General features: G+C 32.0%; 1 protein-coding gene across 1 annotated transcript in view; it reads right to left on the bottom strand.

Annotated features, from left to right (window-relative positions):
- Nucleotides 1-24,925, bottom strand: part of LOC106878286 (uncharacterized) — a 132,700-nt gene that overhangs the window by 101,106 nt on the left and 6,669 nt on the right. Inside the window, exons 2-5 of the mRNA XM_014927463.2 lie at nt 14,328-14,360; nt 10,933-11,055; nt 9,580-9,718; nt 6,126-6,256 (exon numbers count right to left, since the gene is read on the bottom strand). Of these exons, the coding sequence (XP_014782949.1) occupies nt 6,126-6,256; nt 9,580-9,718; nt 10,933-11,055; nt 14,328-14,360 (426 nt within the window). The remainder of the gene's footprint in view (nt 1-6,125; nt 6,257-9,579; nt 9,719-10,932; nt 11,056-14,327; nt 14,361-24,925) is intronic.

The raw sequence follows: 24,925 nt of genomic DNA, 5'->3' as shown, positions 1-24,925 counted from the left end.
CAAATTGGCAGCTTTCGAGTTTCTTTTCTTGTTTATACTTTGTTAGGGTTTGCTGATCTGCAAAACTATTCATGTATGTTTATATATACAAATACATAAATGTGTGTGTACATATGTGTAGGCGGAACTATTTGGTCTTTCATCTATATTTCTATTCATACTTGCATATAATATAGTTCCTAATATATGAAGAATTCCATATTCAAGTATTTCCTCTAAATACAAAGGCTACTTCTCGAGTAAACTTGAAAACTCTTACAATGGAGCCATCAATAAAAAATACAATTCTATATATACTGAAACAAAAAAAAAAAGACAGAAATAAACCTATGCTTTTTTACTAACAAGAAACTAGTCTGCTTATAGTATAGAATTCTGGAGTCCTGAAACTGATGAATTATTCAAAGGTGCTTTGAGGTAATGTTTGGGTGTTGAAGATCTTTAGCAGGAAGTTAAGAAAATGCTTGAAAGAATGGTAGTCAGTCTGAGAGGGGTCTGAGGTGTAAGATGGGTGAGGTAGAGCTTGATGGCCCGCTTCATTCAATTTTTGCAGAATCTTTGCAAGATATGTGGTCAAGTATAATAGAGAAGAAGTGATATATTTTGATTGACCAGTGCTAGACATAAACATTACAATTCTTGGTGCATGTTGTTGATTTCTTGACAATACTTCTCTGCTGTGATGGTTTCATCAGGATTCAAGAAATAGAAATGGATGATTCAATTTGCCAACAACAAAACAGTGACCATAACCTTCTTTTGATATAGCTCCATTTTGGGAGAGTGTTTTGGTACTTCACCTTGGCCAATTAATTAGGGTGGAATGTCATTGATTGTTGTACAGAATCTATGTTTTAGCACATGTCAAAATACAACCAAGGAATGAAATCATTTTTGATGTGTAAAAAAAGTGCAGATAAAACTTCAGAAATGAGATTTTTTATTTTCATTCTGCTTGTGTAGCACTCAAAAAAGCTCAACAAATGTCAAGTGTCATCAGCTTCCAAATATGGTGTAAATGTCAACCAACTATTGAATGTTTAATTCTTCAACACACTCAAATTATTCTATGTGAGTCCAGTTCAATACTAGGCTAATTAAATGTCATTTCACTTCTGTTACTCTATTGAAAGTTTTGGGGCTAGGACAAGATATCTTGCTCCCTCCATCCCACCAGTCTCAGAAACTATGTTAGAGTCATGGGCACTATCCTTCTCTCCTAAGTAAAAGATAAAAGAAACCCAAATCTAGGATACAACATCATAAGGTCCAGTCCTTGTTGTGGTGTAGTGGTTTGTGTACCCTGATGACCCTGAGAGCTACACCAGTGAAGTCCTCAAATAGTCATTGTCAACCTTCATAGTTCTTGTCTCTGCTATGATATTTTTCAAACTAATGTTTAGACTATGTTTGTTGACAGTCTTCTGGTCAAATGCTTGTCTAATATCTCTTGCAAGCAGTTCCCTCTGCTCTGATTTCCACTTTGAACTCATACAATAAAATTGCTCAATTTTTTTTCTCTCTTTAATTTGACAGCCTACATCCTAAAATAAACAAGAATGAACAATAAAAGTAAAACCAATAAATCAATAGACCAAAATCTCTACTCCAAAATGGTATAATACATTAGTATAGATATAAAATTTTATTCCAAAATACATCGCTCAAAGTTTAAAATAACAAAAATCTGCAATTATTTTTGCATACACCAACCTAATCTATATAGCTGGCCTGAAAAGTTGAGTATTAGTTTACACCTATCCTACTTAGAACAATAAACTGTAGCAAGAATTCTGTTTCTTTCAGATACAAGATACAACATTTCAGAATAAAAAAATTATATCGCTTATGATTTCAATTGAAACACAACTGATAAGGTTTAAATTTTGTTTTATGAACAGTATAAAAAGTTATTTTTTCTTAGATAAAACAAGTAGAAATCAAATAAATCCCAGTTCTTCTAGTGTCAAAAGGCCTTGAATAAAACTATCAATTTCAACAAACATACACAGATAATTTAACCGTTAAAATTAGAGCAGCTTTCACTGAAATGAATCATTTGAAAACAATTTCCATTGTTGATAGTTTTTTTTTCTTTTTAAATAAATATTTTTTTAACAATCAACAGATATTCATGAAGCATTTGAATTAATAAATGACAGAGAAAATTTTTCAAAACTGAAAAAGATAACTGATATTATAATGAAAAGAAATTTTTCAGCATAATAAAAAAAGGAGAAAATATGCAGCCACAAAAATTAATCAAAGACAATGTTAATAATGATAACAGCATTTTCCTACAGTTTCTATAAAAACTTGGCTAACAAATAGAAGGAAAGCAGCAAAAAAGCTTATAAAAATATTAAGGCACTTTAAAAATATGTAGTCATTAAATTCCAAATACATTGAAATAAATGACTGAGATAATAATTATTCTTTTTCAATGAAATAATAAAGAGTGAAAAAAGTAGAAGTGAAGAGAAATAGAAGTGAAAAGGATTGGAAATGATAACATATTGTTCCGTAAAAATTCTATCACTCGTAGAAATCTCACTAAGCCAGGCAATGAATCATAACAAGGAATGAGTGCAAACTAATTACAAAGCAAAAACATGAATCACTTTCCAAATTTTAAACAGTAGGCATTGGATAATTGTTGGCAATCCTCGTATTTTTCCTTTTTCTTTTCTTTGTATTTCTTCAAAAGGAAATCTATATTCAGAAGCCATACATTTTTAACAGAATTAAAATAATGGATGAGTAATCCTAGCCCTTTCATACATAGGAATAAATGTAAAATTCTTTATGAATGCTATCCATACGTAACAAAAAATATCACACTGATACATTTTCTATGATTTAAAAAAAAAGAAAAAATAACATGCTAATGCACAATTTCTAAATCAAGTGCAATTCCATTTTACAGACTTTATCTCAAATTAATTGTGGATATCTATCTGTTCATTGTGGTGATAATATTTAATGATATAAATTACATTTGTATCATGGAAACTTGCAGGCAGAAACCACATGAAAACTTGCCCATTTGGAACATGATTTATAACACCAGCACAATATTATTATTTTCACAATTACTTCTAAAACTACAAAAATAAATAAATTGCTATTATATTACTTTCATATTGGAATAAAATACATTCTGTGTGCAGATAAGGTAATTTTTGTCATTAATTCTGTTTTTGTCTCTGCCAAAAATTTTGAGTCAACTGATTTTTCAACCTTGTCTAAAGAGAAACTTCATTACAAAGAAAAGACTAAGCAAAAATAGACAAACTGAACACTAAAAAGTACGTTCCAGATAAGCAAAGAAATAGTAAAATTCATGCTGACAGGAAATAATGCTTATTACAATTTATGAACACAAGACACAAACACATATTCAGTCCTTGTTTACTATCACCAAAAACAAATAAAATAGAAAAAAATCCTTGTAATAAATTAAAGTTCTCATAATGTCCTCTTCACAATAACCAGTCATAAAGAATTATCAGTCATGGTAATCTAAACCAGATCTTTTTTAAAAAGTGAATATGATAGCTTCCATATGGTAAATTTCATTTATGGTATTTAAAAAATACAAAGTTTGAAATTCAATGAAAATAACTAAAATTAGTTAATACGTAAATCAAAACAAAATATGGGGTGTCACAACACAACCATTTTTGCCATGACTTGTATCAGAAATTTTCTGTAAATTGTTCAAAAACTGTTTTTAACTTTTCAGTTCAATCTTTTTTAAGCTCAGACAAAAATCTTATATTTCCAATCTCGTATATAACTGTTTTATCAATGAACATTAAATTATTCCCTTCAATAAAAGACATAATATGCAAAGAAGCATAATCTGGCAACTTATCCTAACAAGAAAAACACAAAGGCCAATGAAACCCAGATATATAACTAAGAGTATATCTATAAATAGAAAAATTATTATTTCTAAATCTCTCAACAAGAGACATTTAGTAACAGTACTCTAAAGTAAAGATTATTTGCCAACATAATGGGGCAGTCCCAGTTGGGACGAATGTTACTGTTATTTAGCCCCAGGAAACATCATCTCCAGCTGGCTATATCTATGGCAGCTGAATAATCACATAATATGAAAGTATGCTATTTCTGAAAAACAAAGCCTTCAATAAGTGGCAAATTCGTTAAAGAAAGAACAAAAGGCTTTGTGGTATTTTTCCAACTCTCTAAGCTCCGAGTTCAAATACTATAGAGGTCAACTTCATTCTACTTCCTTTCAGAGTTGATAAAATTCTGTCAGTTCACCACTTTGGAGTGTTACATCACTGGATGGGATGCCTTATAGCATTTGTTCTGGCTGTTTGTGTCTTATGGGTCCATATCAGACATTTATGAACTCTACACATCATCATACCCCTCAGTACTAGCCACTTCACTCATATTGCTAAACATTGTTTGGATGCAGGCAATTTTCCATCGCAACTAGAACCAGTGGGATTAGACTACGGGGAAAATAAAAAATTAGGCAGCATCATAATCTTCCTGTTCTGAACCAGCAAATTTCTAATCTAGGATGCAGTCTACAGCAACACTTTCTCCAGCATCAACCTGGTGGAATCAGCATCAGACCCAAACTTCATTGCCCACTAGGCAGAGGATTGCTAGTTACTTTCTCGTAAAATTTTTTTTCAAACCTATAGTAATTTAAACATCCAGAATTTTGAACTCCTCCCAGCTACCTTTCTACTCAATCTCATTTATCTTTTTCTTGTTTCAGTCATTAGACTGCAGCCATGCTGGGGCACCACCTTGTGTATAGTTGGTTATATCAACCCAGTATTTGACTGGTACTTAATTCTATGAAGCCTGGAAAAGTCAACAAACCAACTTAACCACGCAGCCATACCTGTATCTATTTTATATTAAAGTATCCCTTAAATGTCTTTCTATATCAATTAAATCAAGTACATCTTATTTTTGTGGGCAAAAGTTTACTTCAACTGTACAGACAAAGCCATTCATAAAGATCTTAGGAGATATGAATACAAGATTCAGTTATAGTTCTGTTATGTGACATTTACAACTTATTCAAGTTCAAACAAGATCAGATCTGATTCATATCTATGAACAGCTAGATCTATATGTCAGAAGCTGTAATCTCTATAAGATCAGACTAGAAAATCTGCAGAAAATACTAAAGCAACTAAAAAATATGGTATTACACTAAAAAAAAGATGCAATGTTTTTATTTTCTATAGCAAGGGATACTATTCAATTGCCTGTAATAATAAATCCAAGTATATATTGTATTTAAAAATATATTTGATATTTATTTCTAACAAAGACACATGATCTTACACTTGAAGGAAAGGTTATATCTTTTTTATCTTTTTCTTGTTTCAGTCATTAGACTGCAGCCATGCTGGGGCACCACCTTGTGTATAGTTGGTTATATCAACCCAGTATTTGACTGGTACTTAATTCTATGAAGCCTGGAAAAATGAATGACAAAAATAGTCCTCAGAACATAAAAGGTTGTAACTAATAACCTCAAGGTGTTTTATTTGATGCAGTAATAATTCTACCAAGCCACTGCATTATCGTTTTTCGTCATCATTATCATTTTAACATCCACTTTTTTCCATACTTGCATGGGACAGGCAGAATTTATTGAAATAGATTTTCTATGTCTGGATGCCCTTCCAGTTGTTAACCCACTTTTGTTGCCATGACCTAACACTGCTGACATTCATCTACAACTATCATACAATGTCAGGACAGAGAGGCACAAACACCTACACATATAATATTGGGTTGACAAGAAATAGAGAAGTGATGAACGTTAGGGGATGAATAAGCAACAAGAATAGGTAAGATCAACAGCCATCTATTTTTATTGGTACAAGAATGTAAAATGCTTATAAAAAGGGCTTTTACTGAAGTGATATAAAGTTTTCTTAAAGCATAATCAAATATTAGTTTGCACAGAGACAAGTTGTCTTACTGCATGCAGCTCTTGTGATTTTCTTATTAAACAAAAAAGAAGAAAATTAAAAAGTTCAAAGTTTCAAAGAGAAGTAAATGTAACGAATTAACATAGCTTCACAAAATGAATATAATTTCTGAAAATTACTTACGTGTTTTATAAATCTGCATGGCTTTCTTCCCTCCACAGTAAAATCGAAAATCTGTAGGACACTCTTTTGAACACTTTCTTTCTTCAACTTGTTTTATATGAGCATTGTTAGGCGTGCAATAACATTGGTTACTATAATTAAAGATATTTTAATGCAAATTAAACAGACGAGGAGTTAAAATGATAATTGATCTGTGTCATAGCAAGGACTCCCAGCACCCAAGGGATTAGGACAAAGACACTTTTGATTCTCCCACTTTCATTAATATGCATGATATCAAATCAAATGTTGTACCCCTTTACACTTGTACTAGGAGGGCAATGCCTCCTCATACAATACCTCAGTGAATTATTTCAGTCCTTGAGGTAAATAGGAACCCTGAAAAAACTACATTAAACCTAGATAAACAGTAAGATCACTATTTAATTGACAAATGTCTTATCAGCTTTAAGTGTTAATTTCAAATATTTCTTATTGAAATACTTATACTATAATCTACTTCAATACTAAGGTTGACTTGATAGGAATTAAATGACTTGAGTGGTTGACATTAGGAAGGAAATAACTAAATTTATGAAATCCTTCAATCAGTACTACACTGAAATTTGGATTCAAAAGCTGAATTCTGTAAGAAAATAAAACTATTACTTTGTATGTTCATAGTCTATCTAAGTACATGCTTCAAATCTATTATTTACAGTTCCTAAACATAAGTTTTTGGTTGTTGTCAAAAAGCTTACATGAAACATTGTAACTAAATGACTCTGATTCACCTTCAAGAAACAGAATAGCCTAGAGTTAAAATATTTTATATATATATATATATATATATATATATATACAAGTTGCATATAGTTTTAGTTTTGAATTAAAATTGTTACAGAACTGCCTTTCATTCTTCCATTTTCTATTTCAGTATGGATGTTTTTTGAGGTTTTTCCCAATTTTGAAAATCTGGAATCTTGCACATTAAGCAATTTGAAAATTTTAGGAGAAATGCTGAATGTAATAAATAAAGTTGAGAAAGCAACTGATCAGTAAAAGTGTATGATATATGCAAGAAAGAGATTACTTTTCTGACATGAAGATTTAATGTAAATAAACAGAACATGGAAAGATATTTAATTGACAGGGAGAATACTAGTCAAAAATACCTGTAATAGAGACTGACTAAGGAACACTTAACAGAAGTGGAGGAATAGTTCTGATTTGAAAATGTTAGACTTTACATGTCAATGGATGTGGAAGAGAATACATAGAAATTGCTGTAAAATCTCTATTTTAAAAACATATATACTCTTTACTTTTTTACTCTTTTACTTGTTTCAGTCATTTGACTGCGGCCATGCTGGAGCACCGCCTTTAGTCGAACAAATCGACCCCAGGACTTATTCTTTGTAAGCCTAGTACTTATTCTATCAGTCTCTTTTGCCGAACCGCTAAGTTGGGAAAAAATACTAAAACAGCGATGCATGATGTTGGAGTAATTGTCTTTTATAGCTGGATGCCCTTCCTGTTACAAACCACTCAACAATGAACAAAAGAATGACGAGGAATAAGCAATCAAGAAATAAGAAAAAACAGTATATATTTTGTATATGATGATCTGATTAATAGGTTCCTTTTTATATTTGTTTTCTTTATTTTTTTCATTTGGTTACCTATATCTATATAATAAATCTACTCAACCAGAGTTGGCTTGTGGTATCCACCAACAGTCACCTTAGTAATAAAACTTTGATCTTCAAGTAAAATGATTTAATCTAAAAATATATTTATTAAACATTAATCCTGACACTAGTTCAAAACATTACTTTACTCAAATCATCAGCAAGGTCTTCATGATTATATACCTTCATATTAACAGTGAGGTCAGCTCTCTGAATGCACTAATTGAGAATGCCTCCAAATTTATCTCCAATAAGTACAGAGCAATGTTTAGTATAAGTAGATGAGAGATACCTTTTCACTGCATATGATGCCAGTTTATTGCAAGTAATATTCTCAAGTAACCCAGTACTTATTCCTGACAACTAGATAAACTGATTCATGCAAAATTAAGTGTACTGCTTAAATGTGCAATAAAATAACTGCATAAGATCTGAATCCATACTTCTACTAAATGTTACATGAAGAAAGGGTTAAGATAAACCTGCTAGAACTGGTTTGAAATTCGTTTGCACTGATCTATTTCTGGCATCTTCAATTACAAGTGCAATTTCCATGCATAAGTTTGTATTCAGTTCCGATTTTAAAATATAATCAACATTACTTTCCACATTTCTCTGGTCAACAGAATTTAATACTAGAAAAATTTAAAAGTAACTAGTTGAATGGATGACTGATATAACTAAATTTCCAGAACTAATAGCTATACCAACCTATACCAACATGAACACAAAATCAGTTTCTCTTATAACAATGAAAGATTCTCAATACATCCTATTTATTAAGCCAAATAATCTAAGCAAATGATGATGATGAATTAGAACTGGTTTAACTGAAACTAATTAGCACTGCATATTTTGGTAATACTTTCAGGTTACCAGATTGAAGTAGTATTTAGCTTGGGTTTGGACTGAAACATTTTTTTCTTTTTAAAATTCATTTAGAAAGCTCTAAAATCTTGGTTAGATTACAGTCAAAACAATCGACCTTTTCATTAATGTATAAGAATATTATTTTCATAGAGACGCACGTGTAGCTGTGTGGTAAGAAGCTTGCTTCCCAATCACATGGTTCTGGGTCCAGTACCACTGCATTCACCTTGGGCAGGTGTCTTCTACTATAGGCTTGGACTAACCAAAGGCTTGTGAGTGGATTTGTTAGACAGAAACTGAAAGAAGCCTATTATATATATGTATATATAAATATCTATGTGTGTGTGTTTTCATGTCTGTGCTTCACAACCAGTGCTGGTGTGTTTGCATTCCTTGTAACTTGACAGTTTGGCAAAAGAGACTGATAGAATAAGTACCAGACTTTAAAAAATAAGTACTGGGGTCAACAGATTCAACTAAAAATTCTTCAAGGCAGTGCCCCTGTGTGGCCACATTCTAATGGCTGAAACAAGTAAACAATAAAAGAAGATGCCTTTCTAATATCTTTGCTACTAAAGAAGATATGATTGATTAAAGAAGAGAAATTTAAACCAGATAACAAAATTAGGATGAATATACTGCAATGATTCAGTTCTGTATTCAGTGGAGATGTTCATGCATGACTAAAGAATACTTTCAATACACTGTTGTTTCTATTTATTTGTTCACCAGAACCAGAAGGTTGTCTCATCCCTGCTAGATAAAGGAGAGCAAGATGAGAAAGAATCAGAGCAAGAAAGAATATTAGAAAATGGTAAGTGCAAAAGGATGATAGAGGACTAGCATGGAAAAAGGTATTAATTAAAATGGAAAGTGTGAAATATCAATGATGTTAAGTTGAATATTATATTTACCCATTTCTAACTCCAGCATAAAGTATGTTATAACTTTGACATTTCAAAATGCAATCTTCCAAAGTAAGCTCGTTAGAATTGTATAAATTATAAAAGGAAAACTTTTCCTCAAATGTTTCAAAACAACCAAGATAGTCAGCTGTATGAAAATAGAAATTATGTCAAATATCAATATAGAAGTAATATAGCTATAAATCTAAAAGTATACTTCTGTTAAAATCTATGCTTGTATTTTCTAGAAATTTTAATGAAGCACTGCCAAAGATCTGTTATAGAAGTACATCACTTCCCCTCTAAGCAAGATGGCACTTTCATATCATCATTATCATCATCACCATTGTTTTATAATAGAATGTAAAACTCAGAATGTCTGAGAATCTGTGTACAGATATTACCTGTTTTTCAGAAGAGAATAAAAAAAGATTACCATTAAGACACCAGCATGCTTGTGTAGTCAAGAAGCTTGCTTTTCAACCACATGCTTTTAGATTCAGTCCCACTACATGGAACTTTGAGAAAGTGTCTTCTATTATAGCCCCCAGACCCACCAACATCTAAGTGAATTTGGTAGACAGAAACTATGGGGAGCCCATCATATGTGTGTGTATGTGTGTTTGTCCCCCCACCACCACCACCACCACTTGACAATCAAAATACTTGTTAGAACTGATATCATAGTTGAGAGGTTATTTAAGATAAAGTGTTAGTTTATACTAGAGACAATGGTGAAACAACATCACTTAGCTTTCAGTAGCCTGATTGTTCTATCAATAAATCAATATTATGTAATAGATAGCATTAATATTTGAAAATAAATATTTAACTGTCATTCATTCTTCCAGATTTGATCAAAATACATACCAGTAATATTCTGAGATTAGTCCAACCCATGTCAGCATGGAAAACAGACATTAAATAATGATGATGATGATGATGATGATGATGATGATGATGCTGAGGTCAATTCAGTCAACTATACTATTTTACTCTCTTAAAAACTCAGCTTTATGTCCAGTCAAAAGAAATCAGATTATATTTCTAATATTTATTAATGAGAATACCTGAGAAAAATGTTATTTCTCGAGAAATTAAATTTAAAAACACTCATAGAAAAAAATACAGTGATTCATAAGAAGCAAAAATTTAAATTGGAGAAAATAGTTTACATCAAACTGAGACTGTCAAAGACTGAAAAAATTTAAGCAAACAGTACATATATATAACATTAAAACAAATAATTTCTAATTACAGATTTTAATTTATAATTATTTTATTAATAACTCTGTACTTATTTGTAATTATAAATATTTTCAATGTTATAAAGAAAAATATTTAGAAAGTCTATACACTTACCATCTGTATAAAGAGACATTCGTTTTGATATACTTTGAAAGTATGTATTACACCGGATGGTTTTATTAATGAAACCTTGAAGTGTATTGGTACTTTGAGGAACAGTACATTGTTTCCGTTTTTCTTAAGAAGAAAATTACAATTTTTTTAATATAACATTGTCTTTTTGTATATAATATTTTTTTACATTGAATAGTTGTTTTCATTTGGATGCAAAATAACATACAGGCATAAGTGATTAAAAAAACATTGGAATTTAGAGAATTCAATATGAATGTATTGAGAAATAAATATCAGCTGATAATAACATCAAAATAATGAACATTGTAATAATTTTATATTTGTTTTTTATAGGCTATCATGAGATGGGAATATCAATGCAACTGCTGCTTCTCTCAACATATTTTTCTTCAAAGCCATATCCCTTGAGAAGACTTTTTGTTAGTTCAGTCTTGTCTCAACTTTTCCTGTTTTAACTAAAATGCAATTACTAGACACACATGTCTTTATTCAGTTCTATGTGTATTGAAGTTATTATCCTCCAACTTCTACACATCCTAACTGTTTTCTTATCTAGTTTTCACAGCTTTTACTTCTTTCATTCATAATAAAATTTACATTATAGATATTCTCTCATTTCATTTATGGTAATGAGTAGCTAATGATATAACTTTATAGATTCAAACAAAAGAAATCGCATAATTTATTAGTTACATTCTCTCAGAAGACATTATAATCCATTCTAAATATTTCTACTGTTTTTACTCTAACAGATTTAATTTAAATTGTGTCAGTTTTAATATTCAGACTTGTCGGATCTTTACCCTTTGAATGGCACATCAAGAAATTAATTTTTTTGTAACTAAACACTTTCAAACTTCGGACACTGGTAGAATGTGTCGTATAAAACATCTGTAGTGACGTCATATGGCGCCAAAAAGGCATAGTCGCCATTACTGCATCTTTAACTACGCATGCGTGGATTTCAACATCCAAGCGTTCCCACTTCTATTCTTTCTCTTTCCACGCCAGACAGCGAAGAAGCAAGACGTCTCAACAAGCTCTCTCATCGAGTGTGGTCGAAGCAAGTTGTCTCTCCTACAATTCAACTCTAGGGACAGCTCACATCTACATTCCGACGTCTCAGCAACCAGACTTTCTCACAGGAGGCTACTCAGCAACCGGACAATTTAAGGCTGTCTATTTACCTCCTTAAATAAATATTGTTGTGTTGATTAGTTTGGAGTTCTGCGTTCCATTTATATTCTAATTTAATATAGGAAGGTAGGTGCACACCTAATGGTGTGTAACCGCCATTCCTATACATCTTTTACTCTTAGTGTTGTTAAGAAAAGTTTATATTTTCAAAGTTATTTCGTGTTAAAGTTGTCTTATTTTGGTAATTTCAACCAATCAATGTCGTGTATTCAGCTGAATAAAATTACTGCTGTTGTTTGTCAACAACAACTTCCGGCAGTGTATATTTCATTTGTCAGTGTTATTTATGACATATTTCATCTCAGTTACGTTTGTATGAATAAACGAGTGTATCTGAAGCATATTTACTTCATGGCACCACCACAATCGTTCATGCATTTCTACTGCTTTTAGTTTGTTTTTTTTCCTGTTTTTCAGCTGCTATTTTCGGAAAGACATTTTTGCCCCCTCCCCTCCAATTTCTTCCTTTTTCCGTAACTCTAACCTAAAATCCTAACCCTAACCCTAAAACCCCAACCCTAAAACCCTAACCCTAACCCTAAAACCCTAACCCTAACTCTAAAACCCTATCCCTAACCCTGACCCTAAAACCCTAACCCTAACTCTAAAACCCTATCCCTAACCCTGAAATCCTAACTCTAAAACCCAAAGCTAAAACCAGTACAAACGCATAAACGATGTCATAAATAACAGTGACAAACGAAATATACACCGCCGGAAGTTGTTGACAAATAATGGCAGTAATTTTATTCAGCTGAATACACGTCATTGATTGGTTGAAATTACTGAACTACGACAACTTTAACATGAAATAACTTTGAAAATATAATTTCTCAACATCACTAAGAGTAAAAGATGTTTTATATGACACATTCTACCAGTGTCCGAAGTTTGAAAGTGTTTAGTTACAAAAAATTAATTTCTTGATGTGCCGTTCAAAGGGAAAAGCTCCGACTTGTCCCTTCCCTTTTTAAAGTTATGTTCAAACTTTAGTTCTTATATTTTTCCACTAACAACAAACAAAAATATACATATTTCAGAGATAATATAACAATAATATTTAATAAAATATACTTTTTAGAAACAGTACAACAATAATTATTTAATGAAATTTCAAAAAATTTTTTTTTCTTTTTGAATGTTGAATATTTTCAAAAGAAATTACTTGAAATTGAACAATTTTCTGACACATACAACTAGGGAAATAGTTTGTCTATTACAAATAAGAGCTTCTAATCTGTTTATCAAACTAGACATAGGTGATTTTACTGCAAATGCTTGAACAAGCATCCAATTAGAATCTATTACATCAAATAATAACAACTGTACTACAGAATTTGTCTTTAACTTTAAATGATTTATTTGCTGACAAAAGATGGATGTCAGTAATTTTTAAGACATAATTCAGAACACAAAAGATTCACCTTGCAAAAATGTAAACAGCAGCTTGAAAGTTAGCTATTGTGAAAAGGGAAAAGAAATATCTTCAAAACCATCTTGAATCACAGAGTGAAGTAATTAATCACCATATTTTCAAAGAGAAAAACAGTTTTTGCAGCTGAGTTCCTATTCTAGACATAACAAATTTCTTCTTATATATTTGTGATTTATATAAATAGACAAGGGAAAAATAGCAAAGAAAAATGAAAAATGTTTTGTTTTCCTTTTTTTTTTTTACATAGTCTGTAAGTTGACTCCTTTTGTTTTTAATTCCACATAGAAATAAGAGTAGGCACCATTCATGAACACTTCTATTTATCTAAATATAATAATGAAACTTTATAATTTCTATTTAGTTGAAAAGTCAACCTCAACAAGTCTTGAATTTGAAAATATGAAATCCGAAATTGCGTTCCGTTTAAAAGTTGCTGCTCCAGTTGTCATTACTGGGATGTTTCAAAATATTAAAAGGCATAATTTGCTCTGAAAATATAACTGAACTCAACAAGCCAGAGAATCAAAGAAAATATTGTTAAGTGGAACAAATGAAATTACTTCTTGCCTGAGAAAAACAAACATCACCAACATGAACTTTACACATATGAACTTTCTGCATACAATAAGCATCTCTGTGGAATCTATTATCTTAGAATAATTGGTTTACAACTGTCTTTTATTATTTTTTTCTTTTTAAAAGTTGAATGAAGTAAAATATCATTGAAGTAAATATTACTTACCAGAGTTGACTAAAACATATTGAATATACACAGCTAGAAATAACAAAAATAAATGAATAATGAAAAAATTCAAATTTTACTCAAATTAAAAAATATTTTATCTTGTTTTTTAAATTAAACTTAGCATCATTTCTATTTCAAATTTATTTTCTTTCCTCATCATTATCATTCCTATTCTGAATGTATCTTGTTTTTCCAATGTCTATTGATCCATCTTTTCTTTTAGTATATGATGATGAATTTCAATATTTTAAATCCAGGTTTGTCCCCGTTAACAGAGGTGGCCAGATCTACCTCACTCTTACAGCAACCACTCTCACACCATCTTGCCTGGTTTTAGGCATCCTCCCACCTCAAGCCAACCTTCCCAATCTCCTCCTCCTCCACCTGTCCCCTCCACGTTTTCTTTGGTCGACCTCGCTTTCACAGTTCATTCACTTTAAACTCAAGCAGTCTCCTCAGAACATGATCCTCATCCCTCCTCAACACATGTCCATACCACCACACTCCATTCACCCTTGCCAACTGTTTCACTGATTCCTCCAACCCCAGCATCCCCATCAAGTCCTCAATCTTCCTTTTATCCAATAGTTTCACACCAAGCATTGCTCTCACCATTGCTCTCCCAGTCTTTCTCAAAATTGCCATTTTGCTTTCCCTCAGACACCATGACTCACTCCCATACAGCACTGCAGATCTCATGCAACTCCGATAAACCCATCCTTTCATCTTCAAGGAGAACCTTTTTCCATATAATAACGCTCCACATACCCTGAACTTCACCCAGCCAAGTCTCGCTCTTGCTGTCACAGCTTCTTCACATCCATCACTTATATCCACCCTATCTCTCAAATAACAAAACCCTATCACCATTTCCACCTTGTCATATAGCATTTCCACTGGTTCCGCCAGCTCTCCAGCTTCTTTCTCATATCTTCCACAAATAAAATCTCTTGCCAGTCTTGGGGTTACCTTCTTCATTTTTCACATCTACCATGAATCCATTTCTCACATTTCATACACAACACCACATTTGCCATTACCCTCCTCCCACACACACCAAATGGATCTATATATAACCTGCAATTCTGAGTTCTTTGTATGCTTCATGTAATCATCATTATATTTAATTTTTCCTATAGCCTATGATGTCCCATATATATAAAGTGGCACGTAAAAGCACCCACTACACTCTCGGAGTGGTTGGCATTAGGAAGGGCATCCAGCGGTAGAAACTCTGCCAAATCAGATTGGAGCCTGATGTAGCCATCTGGTTCACCAGTCCTCAGTCAAATCGTCCAACCCATGCTAGCATGGAAAGCGGGCATTAAACGATGATGATGATGATATAAAGTATCAAATTATTTGAAAATCACACACACAGTTTGGTTTCTCTATTTGTACAAAGGGCCTTAAGGTTAACTTAGCAAAGACTAAGCAAGAAAACTGACAGGACCCTACCCAACTCAGGTAGGTGGCCCTGTTCAATTTGTAGGAAAGGTGTAGGCAGGAACTCCATACAATGTACTCAGTGTAAGCTATGGACACACAAGAGGTGCAATGGATTAATAGAAAGGTTATCAGAGAAGATAGTTTTCATATGTGGAAGATAAACGGAATCCATAAAAACTTTGGAGACTTGAGAAATTGATTCTCTCAATTGCCCTGGTGGCTCATTAGAGGTAGTAGATAATTTCTACTACCTAGGGGACTAAATTAGTAGTGGGAAAGGATGCACAAAGAGTGTGATAGCTAGAATAAGAATAGAATGGAGGAAATTCAGAGAGCTGTTACTTCTGTTGGCTACGAGATGTTTCTCTCTCCGAGTGAAAGGAAGATTGTATGATGCATGTATACAGACAGTAATTCTACGTGGTAGTGAGATGCGGGTCCTGAATGCAGAGGGCATGCAAATGTTAGAAAGGAATGAGGCTAGTATGCTCCACTGGATGTGTATTGTAAGTGTACATGTTCAACAGAGTGCTAGTGTTTTGAGAGAGAAGTTAGGCATAAGAGAAGTTGGCTGCTAAGTACAAGAAAGAACACTGCACTGGTTTGGTCATGTGATGCGGATGGATGCTGACAACTCCATAAAGAAGTGCCAATCTCTCAAAGTAGATGAAACCCAGATAGACATGAGATGAAGTACTAAAGAACAGCCTCAGGACACTGAACCTTTCAGGTGAGACAACAAAGGACTGAGATGCCTGGTGCCTTGTATTTAACATCAGAAGTGTTAAGACCTGACCTTCTGGTGATGTAAAGCATTCATGACAGTGCCACATAAAAGTGCCCAAGCAGTGCCATGTAAAAGCACCCATGCAGTACAACATAAAAGCACTCAGCACACTGTAAAGTGGTTGGTTTTAGGAAGGGCATCCAGCCATAGAAACCATGCCAAATTAGAGTGGAGTCTGGAGCAGCTTCCCAGCTTGCCAGCTCTGGTCAAACCATCCAGCCCATACCAGCATGGACAACAGATGTTAAATGATGATGATGATGATGGTGGTGATGATGATGATGGTGGTGATGATGATGCTTACATCAAATGTGACCACAAAAACTCATTCTTGACTGAAATTCTCTTTTTCAATGATTAAGCAAATTTAGTTAGCTTCAAGTAAGATTGTATTCTCAAGATTGCTTTCTCAAACAAGAAATCATTAATTATTATAATGTATGACTAGAAACTGAGTTTTGTCAAAAATACATGCAAAAAAGACTCGTGTGCTGAAAAATGCACATAACAAGAGAATAAAATCTGCTAAGAGAAGTAAATTAACCAATAACCTAAATGTGACTATGAAATATATTTTATAAGCCCTATACTTAATATTGTGAAGAGTTAGGCAATTGAAATATATATTTATGTTTCTGAAAGATGAGCAAAAATATTTAAGCATTCTGAAATAAGGAAATAACAGTGGCTGGAACAGATGGTAAATCATGCCATTAGAAAATTCCAAGAAGAAATGGCATCAATAAATGAATGCATTCAGCTATGAAAAAAATTTCATGATTATTTCACTAATTATTAAAGGCTATGAAAAATCAAAATTTAGAATACTTTCATAAAAGTAATATATCAGAAACAGTGCTATCTAGAAGTCTCTGGTTTTACCTCCACCACAAATTTTTTGGGTTTTTTTTTTTTCATTTTACAGTTATTTTTCCCTAACAGCATGGTAGGAAGAATTTCAAAAATTTGGGTTATCTACGTAATATGTATACATATATATATATATATATATATATATATATATATATTCTGTGAAAATATTTTATAAGCTTAAAGCTTATAACTGATCACTGTGTATTAACTAACAAAAATATTCTAATATTAGGGCGTATAAACCCTTGATGGAAGACAGTGGGTTTTCCATATGCATGGGACTCAAATCCACACCTCTGTATATTTGCGATAAGTGTGCTACCACTTCGCTAACGTACCCACTCACTTCTTCCCAGGGTTTATATGCCCCAATATTAGACTATTTTCTTTAGTCAATACACAGTAATTGCTTATAAGCTTTAAGCTTATAAAATATTATTATTATTCACAGAAGTGTCACTTGTCACCGCTTCTCAAATCATCGCAGAAAACACATTCTTGTTTGTTTAAAAAAACAACACTATGAAATTATACTTCTTAACTCTAACAGGAAGAAGCAAGTGGGTACATTGATGTAATGGTAGCACACTTATCGCGAATATATAGAAGTGTGGGTTCGAGTCCCATGCATACGGAAAACCCACTTTTATCCATCAAGCGCTTATATGCCCCAATATTAGAGTATTCTCTTTAAGCTTATAAAATATCATTATTTACAGAATTATCACTCATCACCACTTCTCAATCATCGATGTGCTGTTTCTAGCACATCTCATGATGACCTGGTAACACACCAGAAACCGCAGCTAAATCTCCCTTAAATAACACACCTTTTCATTTCAGAATATTTTCATTTTTTTTTCCCACCATAAAAGCTTCTCCCACTGCCTAATGCCAAGAAAAAACTGGCCTAAATTGGTTCATAGGATTTTTAAAAATCATAAAATTTTTGAAAATTTTGTTTTATAAAAAACTTTCCTTTATTTCCAAGGCTACACAGTTAAAAAAATAGAAAAAATCTCCATCCAAATGGAGAAAATTCAATTTATGTGGATGTCCTGATCTGAAACTCAGCCTTACAAATAAATAAATGAAATTACAACTATTGCAAAGCATTTCATTGTATATTCAGGACCTTTACAATAAATTTAATAAGTATCCTTTTAGAGCTCTGTGGAAGGGATGGCACACACTTTGACCATGCAAAAAACCATTTTTGGTACATCATTTTCATGACAAAATACCTATTTTCCTTGGAAAATTATAAATCATTTGAAAGTTCTGGATATGAACTTTGTTCTCATATACTTTTAATCAAAATCTGACAAGTAGCTAAGATGTCAGGGTCCCTCAAACACCCTGATATTTCCACCCATTCATAAAGTTTGACTGCTGAACAGTAGTCATCAATCTAGTTCAATGTGCTTGATCACTATAACTGAAGTTGTGTTAATAATCCATACACGCATGTAAATGAATTTTTAAAATTTATTTTGATATAAATCTCAATGGTGGTAGATTACATAATCATTATGAAATATAAAAGTGAAAATCAGCACTTACTTGACTTCATCTTGACTTCTCGCAGAATGGGAATCCATCACTTTGACAAGTAGCATCAATATGTATTAATTGTATACAAAAAACATCAGTATACCACCCACTTTTTTCACTTTGTGCTTTTTTGCCATACCATGGCCAGAATCAGCAATGTCCATGATGATTTAGGAAGAGATTTTTCTTTCTTATAGGTAAAGAAATTATGTCATTTTCTAAGTGAAAATTAGCAATAAAATTTTCACTTTTATATTTCATAACAATTATCTGACCTACTCTCATCAAGTTTTATATCAAAATAAAGCTAAAATAGTCATCTACATGCATATCCAATTTTTAACACACAAGTTAAGGTGCTCAAATGCATTGAATTAGAACAAGGGCTAATTAATGTTCAGCAGACAAAAAAGAATACCAGAGTGTTTGAGGGACCCTGACATAACTTGTAACTGTCAGATTTTAATTAAAACTATGAGAAGAAAGTTCACATCCAAAGCTTTCAAATTATATGTAATTTTCTATGGAAAAAATTTGAAATGAAAATGATAAAGCAAAAAAGTGTTTTGTTTTTTTTTTGTGTCAATTGTTTTCATCACTTTGGCATTGATAAATACCAGTTAATCGTATAAACACCAGTAATTTAACTGGATTTTAATTGCTCAATCAATGCAAATCCCTGCTATATTACACTTAAATTTCAGTTGCATTATTCTTAATATAAAACTTTTTAACAGAATCTTTCTATATCTAATATTTATAACCTAAACTTTGCATAAAACCCATAATGAATAGATTTTATACCAAATAATATGAAAAAGAAGCACTAAGAATGCTGAAGCATCATAAAACCAAAAAAAACAAAAGAAGCAAAGGATCATAATTGAAGATGCATAGAATTATAAAACAGGAAAAAGTGAAAGAAACATGAGTGAAAGTGATAAGCATAGAACCTGGTGGAAAGAAAGCTGTTATTTGAAAGACAAATGTTATACCCCAACAGACGATAAGTGATATTTCAGATCAGTAATTGTTTCAGCAAAATCTAACTGGAAACCCTATACATGTTCTGAATCCTAAATTGTCACTACACAGGCTACGTTTAACAGACTTTTCACTCTTATCTCTGTAATTGTTGAAGTGGAAAGTGTACCAAACTTTGAATGATCAAACTTTCTTCACATATACAGGAATAAGTTACTGGAAGTTAAAAACTATGAATATGATAAAGGGAAATGTTCACATAGCTACTATATATATCAAATAAAGTAAAATTTAAATCATGTATAATTAAAACATTATTATACAATCAAAATATCATTTTCAAGCAAAAGTAAAGAATAGAAAAGATTAAGAGTATACTAGGCTTACCAAAAGATACAAGAAGTCAAGAAATTTACTAAATAAGAATAAATTTATAACCAATTCAACTGATTTTAACTGTCCAATTACACAGAGTAACAAAAATTGTTGAGTTGGATAGAAACACAATTGTTCTAAAACTGGTTTATAATACATGCAAACATGCTACAAACAGTAACTTTCCATAAATAAACTATGCAAATATAAGTTAGTTCCATTTGTTGACTTTGTGACTGCAACGGTTGAAATATAAAAAAAGTTACTTTGAGAAAGTTCAATTAGAATAAAGGTTTCTTATATTAGCACAAGATCAAAGATTTGCAGGCAAAATATTTAGTCACTTGAATTGGTATGTATTTTATTGACTAATGAGACTAAAGGTAACAGGATTTGAACTCAGAATGAAGAAGAATGGAACTAAATACTTCAAGGTATATAGCTTAGTAATCAACTGTTTCTCTCACTTTACTATCTGTAAAGTGTACTGTGAATGTAAGCAAATTTAAAAAATAACAACATAATATTGTCTCAAAATTAAGAAAGCACTTTTCGTGATAATAGTTGAGCTTCATAATACTAAACAGGGGAAGTATAATGGTACTGGTCAAATTAGAGGAAATATAACTAAAATACAAAAAATTTACTATTTCTTACAAATTTTTAACAACTTGAACAATCTATATTTGAGTGGTTCTAACCAAGATATTATATTCCAAATTAATGCAATTAGACAATCAAATAGGTAAAAGATAAGAGAGATGATTAACTAAAACATACAGATATACAGACAAACAAGACAGATAAATTAATAGATAGGAAGAATGACAAATAAAAATAAAGAGATTATGCAGTACTGACAACTGGCTTTACTATAAAGAAATTTTTAAAAATTAATTTGAAAAGAGAAATCAAGAATGCTAAATGAATAGATAAAGTAATATGATAGAAAAAAAAAACTGAGGCTGAAAAATTTAGATTTTATAACCAGATATAGATTTTGTGATACTCCGTTTTATTAATAACACAGAATGTGACATATCTGACTTAAACCAGATAATTATATTTTATTTTTTGTTAGTCTTAAACTTGTCTTATACAGATTAAGAAAGAGAAAGTGTTCATAGATAATGCCTAATTCAGCAATTCATATTCTCAAGACCCGGATCAGTGAAAATTCAGTAAGTATATAAACTTTAGTTTATACACTGGTATCCCTTGATTAGTGCAAGTTTTCATTTAAGCAATCCCTCAATGTATAAAAAATTTGATTGGCATAATTTAGAATTTATAAGCTGATCAAAAAGAGGAAAATGTCCACTTTGTTCCATTTGTTAATTGCCACATTTCATAGCCATTTAATTCTGGAGGCTTCATTCATCAAGCACAGATCTCAACATTTGCTGATGGCTATGAGAAGTCACCAACATGAACATATGCATTGCAAATTGTCTAGGTTTGATTTTATATACATTCATCAGCAGCAACATCATTTAACATCTGCTTTCCATGCTGGCATGAGTTGGACAATTCAACAGAAACCATTGAACTAAAAGAATGTGCTGAACCCCAAATGTCTGCTTTGGCATAGTTTCTATGCTGGATGTCCTTTCTAACATTAACTACTTTACAGAGTGTACTGAGTGCTGTGTTCATGGCACCAGCACTAGTGAGGTTACCAAGTAACTTGTAAGATAAAACCCTTCAATTGAGTAGAGGTGTAGTATTGGAACAGGTAAAAGTATAATAGAGAGAAACAGGAGCAGGTCTAGCTGAAGAGATACATGGCTACCCCAGCTGAAAAAAAAGAGATGGTGAAGGTATACCTTCAAGGTACAATAGTGGACAAAGAACAACAGTGCACAAATGAGCTGAGAAAAAAATTGGATGTAAGAGAATGTAAGATGTATGAGGAACCAGCTGTAGTATGCTATGCTTGTACAAACATGTGATGTGTATTGAAGTTGAAAGTTAACTAAAGAACTGTCAAGCAATACAAGTGGAAGAATCATGCAAAAAAGGAAACCTAACAAAGATATGGGAAGAAGTTATGAAAACTTATTTCCGGAGAGTGAACCTCACAAAGATGAGAAAGGATTACAACAAGTAGTAAAATACTCAGCTAGAGAAGACCCATCTATGCAAGTATAGAAAAGAGAACATAAAGTGATGATGATGTCTCATGGAGTAAATGAAGCTAGCAAATATATAGTCAGCATTCCATGGCACTTATACAGTATTGGAAAGTAAGAGCTGAAATAACACTGTATTCAAATGCAACACAATTTTCTCAAAATGATCTTCATAATATATGCGCTATAATTGTAGTAGAAAAGGTCATCTGACAATTTAATGCAGATGGAGAAGTAGGGAATATTTATGTTGTTTTTCATACTTTTGAAAATAGTATTATTGAGTATTTCATTATAGAGAAGAAACAATAAAATTACTGATTCTGTTTAGAACTTTAGGTAAAATCTAAATCTGAATTAGAGCAATGTTGAATTTTTTTGTTTTTTGTTTGAGGAAAGGTATGGGCTGTGCCCATGGGCTACACAAGTACTTATAAGACTGGCAAAATGAAACAGAATGAGCTCTCTTTTTACTTTTAGAGATATAGAAAATTTAAAATGAAAGCTTTATCTTTTTTTTTAATACATATGCAATTTTAACCAAACTGTAAAAAGCTAAGTGATTACACTACAGCTTTTATCACTCCAGGGAATCCATCTGACTAGTTTCTAGTCTTTATAGATCGTGATCAGAGAAAGAATATCCAAGTATGCCCACAGACAGATTAGTAGAATATAGCTATTTATTGTGTAAACAATGTATTACTTAGCTGTATATATTAGTAAAATACATACTCTATATTTCAAATTACCTAAAAATGTTGTGCAGTACACTATGAATTAATTAGCACTACTGGAATTCCTAATTTTCTTTGCTTGAAGTCACTTATAATGTACTTAATTTAAGACCCACTAAAACTCTCTTTAATTTCTCTTGTAGCTGAATCATATTTGCTTATCTTCAGTATTGGTATAAATTATTCTTAAATGTGTATTTATGTTAAGATTTAGAATATGATCTTAACATACAGTGACTGTATGTTGCTGACAAAGGTAAACATTCTCTGCACATGCTTCTATAGAATTTTTATATAAGAATAGCTCTTCATCATCATCATCGTTTAACGTCCGCTTTCCATGCTAGCATGGGTTGGACAATTTGATTGAGGACTGGCAAACCAGATGGCTGCACCAGGCTCCAATCTGATCTGGCAGAGTTTCTACAGCTGGATGCCCTTCCTAATGCCAATCATTCCAAGAGTGTAGTGAGTGCTTTTACGTGCCACCAGCACGAGGGCCAGTCAGGCAGTACTGACAATGACCACGCTCAAATGGTGTTTCTTACATGCCACCTGTACATGAGCCAGTCCAGTGGCATTGGCAATGACCTCACTCGAATGTTTTGTTCATGTGCCACCGGCACAAGTGCCAGTAAGACAACGCTGGTAACGAACATGCTCAAATAGTGCTATTTACGTGCCACTGGCACGGAAGCCAGACAGCTGCTCTGGCAATGATCATGCTCGGACGGTGCTGTTAGCGCTCCACTGACATGGGTGCCAGTCATCGAATTTGGTTCAATTACAATTTTGATTTCACTTGCCCTTCGCAAGCAGAGTTTAGTGTCCAATGAAGGAAAGGTTGGCATGAGAGTCGTTGAATTTGGTTCGATATTTCCATATAATATTGAAATTCATATTCTACAGTAATAGGCATATAAAAATGAAATATTTGAAATTAAAACCTCCTGAAGACAATGGAAAACAATTCAATTCTATAATTAGATGTTTAAACTTTTTCAGCTATTCTGTTGATAGGATTATAAAACAAAGATTTTTATAACTTATTATATTATACATCTAAAAATAAAACTATGGGAGTCAATTTTAATTAAAATTCTGAAAAAGTTATTACAATGTTAGATGATAAAATCTCAATTGCAGACATGTCAGAAAAATTAAAGCTATAAATTGAAAGAAATTAATCGTTTTTTTCTCAAGTCATAGACAAGATTTATGTTCAAAAAAGGGAAAAGTAAAAGTAAACTCATAATAATAAGCTTTCTAGTCTCATGCATTTAATTCCAGTTCCTGGTTAGTTATATTTGCTACTAATTCTAAGTATTTTAAGGAAATACATTTACATTTAAGACTTTATTATATAGCTAGAGGAAGTTTTTAGCTATTCATCAATGACTATATATGTATTCAAACACATTTATCTAATTTACTTAAATCCAAAAGTAGATATTAACAACCAATAAATCTACATTGTTGAGGTAGAAGGCTTATATAAATGTCCATTTTAATAACTGCTAGTAATTTCTGTTAAATAAAAGAGCACTATAACAAATAAAAGGGGCTTATAACAAATTAATAAATAATGCAAAAATGTGTGTGTGTGTGTGTGTGTGTGTGTGTGTGTGTGTGTGTGTGCGTGTGTGTGTGTGTGTGTGTGTGTGTGTATGTATGTATGTATGTATGTGTGTGTGTGTATATATA

This window comes from Octopus bimaculoides, chromosome 3 (assembly GCF_001194135.2).
Source record: "Octopus bimaculoides isolate UCB-OBI-ISO-001 chromosome 3, ASM119413v2, whole genome shotgun sequence".
NCBI classification, from domain to species: domain Eukaryota; kingdom Metazoa; phylum Mollusca; class Cephalopoda; order Octopoda; family Octopodidae; genus Octopus; species Octopus bimaculoides.
The sequence above is the reverse complement of the archived record's forward strand: the minus strand, read 5'-3'. Positions and strand labels throughout refer to the sequence as shown.